At 61.0% G+C, this 5,718-nt stretch overlaps 1 protein-coding gene across 1 annotated transcript; it reads right to left on the reverse strand.

Annotated features, from left to right (window-relative positions):
* Window positions 1-21: 21 nt before the first annotated feature.
* LOC122546006 (properdin-like) lies at window positions 22-5,657 on the reverse strand (the record flags this gene model as incomplete). Its single annotated transcript, XM_043684853.1, has 5 exons — window positions 22-184; window positions 1,186-1,300; window positions 2,860-3,048; window positions 3,899-4,072; window positions 5,419-5,657. Coding segments are annotated over 5 exons (853 nt in total), but the record flags the coding sequence as incomplete, so codon positions are not given.
* Window positions 5,658-5,718: the final 61 nt, after the last annotated feature.

Genomic DNA, 5,718 nt, shown 5'->3' on the forward strand with positions numbered 1-5,718 from the left:
GTGAGAGTGTGTGTTTGTGTGAGTGTGAGTGTGAGTGTGTCCCATACCTCAGTCACACAGTGGAACATGTTGACAGGGCCAATACTCCTGCAGGGTCTCGTGCTCCCCCTCCAGCTCATCGCACTCGAATCTCGGGTAACCCGAGAAGGAGATGTTCACTTGTTTCAGAATGCCCCCTGTCATTCTGCAAGGAAAACCAACAGCAGTGGATGTACCGTCTCCTACTGAACCGAACCCTGCTCCATTCCCACACACACACACAACAAAACATCTTCAATTACCCACAGCTTAATGCAGCCCCCGTGAAGCCTGAGGCCTGCGCTCCCTGAGCCCTGTGTGTGTGAGGCCTGAGGCCTGGTCTCCCTGCCCCGTGTGTGTGAGGCCTGAGGCCTGGTCTCCCTGCCCACTGTGTGTGAGGCCTGAGGCCTGCGCTCCCTGCACGCTGTGTGTGAGGCCTGAGGCCTGGTCTCCCTGCCCCGTGTGAGTGAGGCCTGGGGCCTGGTTTCCCTGCCCCCTGTGTGTAAGGCCTGGTCTCCCTGCCTGCTGTGTGTGAGGTCTGAGACCTGGTCTCCCTGACCCCTGTGTGTGAGGCCTGAAGCCTGGTCTCCCTGCCCCGTGTGTGTGAGGCCTGGGGCTTGGTTTCCCTGCTCGCTGTATGTGAGGCCTGGTCTCCCTGTACCGTGTGAGGTCTGAGTCCTGCTCCCCTGTGAGACCTGAGACCTGCTCTCCCTGCTCCCCCGTGAGACCTGCTCTCCCCGACCCTGTGTGTGAGGCCTGAGGCCTGGTTTCCCTGGACGCCTGAGAGGCCTGCTCCCCTGTGAGGCCTGAGGCCTGCTCTCCCTGACCCTGTGTGTGAGGCCTGAGGCCTACTCTCCCTGCTCCCCTGTGAGGCCTGCTCTCCCTGACCCTGTGTGAGAGGCCTGAGGCCTGCTCTCCCTGACTCTGTGTGAGAGGCCTGGTTTCCCTGCTCCTCTGTGAGGCCTGAGGCCTGGTCACCCTGCACCATGTGAGGTCTGAGGCCTACTCTCCCTACTCCCCTGTGAGGCCTGAGGCCTGCTCTTCCATGAGGCCTGAGGCCTGCTCTCCCTGCTCCCCCGTGAGGCCTGAGGCCTGCTCTCCCTGCGCTGTGAGGCAGTTTCCTAATCAGTCGAAGGACAGCCCAGAGGTAGCGCACATCAGGCTCACGAGTAATCAGGGTAGACCGGTTCACAGACTCGGCTCCGGCTCCGAGTGCTGCCCTCGCCGCAGGGAGGGAGACACAGGCCCCAGTCGCTCCAATCGCTCCACACCCCTTTGCCATCTGTCGATCAAGAGAAGGCATTGCCAGAGATTAATGATCCCTCCATCTCGGACCCTGCTTCCCTACCCTACCCCCACCTCAAACCAGCCACACACAGCCTCTCCTCTGCCTGTTACAGACACACACAGCCCCCCCCCCCCCCCCACACCCTCCCGCCCCTGTTGCAGGAGATCATCCTCTTTATGGCATTGTCTCTGTTTCTGTCTCGTTGCCATGGTCTTTTTTCTCTGACCTTCTCTACTCAGTCTCATTCTCCATCCAGCTGCTTCAGTCTATATCTGCCATATTCTCCTTCTGTCTCTCTTTCTCTCTCCCGTTTGTTCTCTCTTTGTCATTCTGTCTTTCTCTCTCCACGTATGTATGCCGCACTCGGTCCTTCTCTTTGTGTCCTTCTCTCTCCCTCTACTTGTCTCTGTCATTCTTCCTCTATCACAAATCTGTTCCATTACATTTTCCACCCCACTCCGACACTTCTATTTTCCTCTCACTGCAAATTTGAGTCTCTAACTTTTGAAGATGCATTCACAGGATAAGGGCGCCACTGGTCAGGTCAGAATTTATTGCCTGCCCATAAATGTCCAGAGGGTAATAAACAGTCAACGACATTGCTATGTATCTGGGGTCACATGTAGGCCTGACCGGTTGAGGGTGGCAAATTTCCTTCCCAAAAGGGTATTAATGAACCAGATAATCGACAATGGTTCCATGATCATCATCAGACCCTAACTTCCGGATTCGTTTTGAAATTCCAACTCCTTCCTCCGCCGTGGTGTGGTTTGAACTCGGCTCCCCAGTACTTCAGTTGAGTTTATGGATTTATAGTCTCACACTAAAACCGCTGAGCCATCACGTGCTCTCGATCACTCTGGCTGACTTGCTTTCATACACACTAGCTTTACATCTCGATTTATGTCTTTCACTGACTGCCTCTATTCCTGTTTCTTTCTTTGTCTCTGGTCTCTCTCCCTCCCTGTCTTCTGTCTGTCCCTGGACCTCTCCTTTCGTGTCTTTCTGTCTCTCAGTGTATCTCTCTCTCTGCATCTCATTCTCTCTCTCTTTGTTTCTCCCTCTGTCCGTCTCTGTCTCTATCTCTCTTCCCCTGTCTCTTTGTCTCCTTGCTGTGTCTCTTTCCCTCCGTTCTCTCTCTGGCTATCTTTCTTTGTCTCTCTCTCGCCCTTCCTTGGAGAGAGAGAGAGATAGAAAGAAACAGAGAGAGAGAGACACAGAGAGAGAGAGAGAGAACACACAGCCCTCCTCTGCCTGTTACAGACACACACAGACCCCCCCCGCACAGCCTCCCATTTGCCTGTTACAGACACACACAGCCCTCCCGCACAGCCTCCCATTTGCCTGTTACAGACACACACAGCCCCCCCGCACAGCCTCCCATTTGCCTGTTACAGACACACACAGCCCCCCCCTGCACAGCCTCCCATTTGCCTGTTACAGACGCACAGCCCCCTGCCTGCCTGTTAGAGACACAGCGCAGTGCGCCCTGGGCCCTCCCGTGAGCCTGTTCCAGGCCGTGCAGCCCGAGGCAGAGTTCCAGTCACACTTACACCAGCAGTTATCACTGTCGTAGCAGGTCCGGATCTCGATGATGGAGCCCTGGCAGGGCTCCCCGCCGTGGTTCCTGCCTCGGCAGAGCCGTGTCCGTCGTTGCTGGCCCACAAACCGCTTGCACGAGATGTTCCAGCCAGTCCGGGCGCAGAAGGACCAGTGGCCCCAGTTAGTCCACACGCCGTCCACTGCACAGAGAGAGAGACCCGTGGAGATCAGGGGATCCCGGCGTCACTCTCCCACCGTGCTCTGCCGATGCGACTCTCACCTGCCCTCTGAGTGGGAGGTCTGGGGCCTGGTCTCCCTGCCCCACGTGTCTGAGGCCTGAGGCCTGGTCTCCCTGCCTCCTGTGTGGGAGGCCTGGTCTCCCTGCCCCGCGTGTGTGAGGCATGGGGCCTGGTCTCCCTGCCCCGCATGTGTGAGGCCTGCGGCCTGGTTTCCCTGCTCTGTGTGTGAGGCCTGGTCTCCCTGCCCCCTGTGTGGGAGGCCTGAGGTCTGCTCTCCCTGCCCCCTGAGTGTGAGGCTTGGTCTCCCTGCCTCCCTGTGTGTGAGGCCTGCGGCCTGGTATCCCTGCCCCGCGTGTGTGAGGCCTGCGGCCTGGTTTCCCTGCTCTGTGTGTGAGGCCTGAGGTCTGCTATTCCTGCCCCCTGAGTGTGAGGCTTGGTCTCCCTGCCTCCCTGTGTGTGAGGCCTGAGGTCTGGTCTCCCTGCCTCCCTGTGTGTGAGGCCTGCGGCCTGGTTTCCCTGCCCCACGTGTGTGAGGCCTGCGGCCTGGTTTCCCTGCTCTGTGTGTGAGGCCTGGTCTCCCTGCCTCCCTGTGTGTGAGGCCTGGGGCCTGGTCTCCCTGCCCCACTGTGTGTGAGGCCTGAGGCCTGGTCGCCCTACCCTGAGGCCTGGAACACACCCAATGCGCCCTCCAGCAATGCAGACTACGTTCCCCCGCCTCCGTGCTGACCGCGGATTGAGGCTGGAGAACTGCCAGCCTCGTGTGGAACAGGCCGTGTCTCCGGGCAGGGGTGGCACCTGCTGGAATTCTCACCTGGACAGGGGAGGCCAGTGTTGCAGGGAACATCGCGGGATCGGATACCGCTACAGTCGGGGCTACCGTGCTTTGGTGGGGGAGAGTCACAGGCCCGGCTTTGGCGAATCATCCCAATCCCGCACGACACGGAACACTGAGAGATCTCGGCCCAGGAACCCCAATTCCCGGCAACTGGAGGGAGGGAGGGTGGTGGGGGGGAAGAGAGAGAGAGAGAGAGGGAGGGAAAGGGAGACAGAGCAACATTCAAAACACTGCTTCACTCAGACAAACCATTTCCCATCACCTCCAATCCTTCATGTGAGGCCTGGGGCCTGGTCTCCCTGCCCCGTGTGTGTGAGGCCTGAGGCCTGGTCTCCCTGCCTCCCTGTGTGTGAGGTCCAGGTCCTGGTCTCCTATCCCACTGCGTCTGAGGCCTGGTTTCCCTGCCTGCTGCACGTGGGGCCTGGGGCCTGGTCTCCCTGCCTGCTGCGTGTGAGGCCTGGGGCCTGGTCTCCCTGCCTGCTGCGTGTGAGGCCTGGTCTCCCTGCCCCCGTGTGTGAGGCCTGCGGCCTGGTCTCCCTGCCTGCTGTGGGTGAGGCCGGAGGCTAGGTCTCCCAGCCTGCTGTGTGTGAGGCCTGAGGCCTGGTCTCCCTCCTCCATGTGTGAGGGCTGAGGCCTGGTCTCCTATCCCACTACGTGTGAGGCCTGCGGCCTGGTCTCCCTGCCCCCGTGTGTGAGGCCTGTGGCCTGGTCTCCCAGCCTGCTGCATGTGAGGCCTGAGGCTAGGTCTCCCAGCCTGCTGCGTGTGAGGCCTGAGGCCTGGTCTCATAGCCCGCTGTGTGTGAGACCTGGTCTCCCTGCCCCCGTGTGTGAGGCCTGCGGCCTGGTCTCCCTGCCCCCGTGTGTGAGGCCTGGTCTCCCTGCCCCCGTGTGTGAGGCCTGCGGCCTGGTCTCCCTGAGGCTAGGTCTCCCAGCCTGCTGCATGTGAGGCCTGGGGCCTGGTCTCCCTGCCCCCGTGTGTGAGGCCTGGGGCCTGGTCTCCCTGCCCCCGTGTGTGAGGCCTGGTCTCCCTGCCCCCGTTGTGAGGCCTGGTCTCCCTGCCCCCGTGTGTGAGGCCTGCGGCCTGGTCTCCCTGAGGCTAGGTCTCCCAGCCTGCTGCATGTGAGGCCTGGGGCCTGGTCTCCCTGCCCCCGTGTGTGAGGCCTGTGGCCTGGTCTCCCAGCCTGCTGCATGTGAGGCCTGAGGCCTGGTCTCCCTCCTCCATGTGTGAGGGCTGAGGCCTGGTCTCCCTGCCCCCTGTGTGTGAGGCCTGGTCTCCCTGCCCCCGTGTGTGAGGCCTGCGGCTTGGTCTCCCAGTCTGCTGCGTGTGAGGCCTGAGGCCTGGTCTCCCTCCTCCATGTGTGAGGCCTAAGGCCCGGTCTCCCTGCCCCATTGTGTGTGAGGCCCGAGGCCCGGTCTCCCAGCCTGCTGCGTGTGAGATACCTGGTTGGCCCGGGACGTGTGCATTAAAAGCTGGGCCTGGGAAGAGAACCACTCACTGGGGCAGAAGGGTAAGAAGTCACACAGGCCAACGTCCACGTCCGCCCCGGGGCACGGATCTCCCGGGGGATCGAAGGAAGGTGTCGGGTTGGTGCAGGTCCGGTTGCGTCTTCGCCGGGGAGCGTGGCTGCTCCCTTCCTCCCGACAGGAACCGGAACACGATCCCCAACTGCCCCAGGCTGACCAGGATCCGTGAGCTGGAACAGAGAACCGCAGCCCAGAGTCACTCCAGCCCGTGCTGGGGGAAGGGAGGGAGACGGGAGAGACAGGGGAGAGGAAGGAGGCTAGGAGGAGAGAGA

This window comes from Chiloscyllium plagiosum, unplaced genomic scaffold (assembly GCF_004010195.1).
Source record: "Chiloscyllium plagiosum isolate BGI_BamShark_2017 unplaced genomic scaffold, ASM401019v2 scaf_38355, whole genome shotgun sequence".
In the NCBI taxonomy this organism is placed as follows: Eukaryota; Metazoa; Chordata; class Chondrichthyes; order Orectolobiformes; family Hemiscylliidae; genus Chiloscyllium; species Chiloscyllium plagiosum.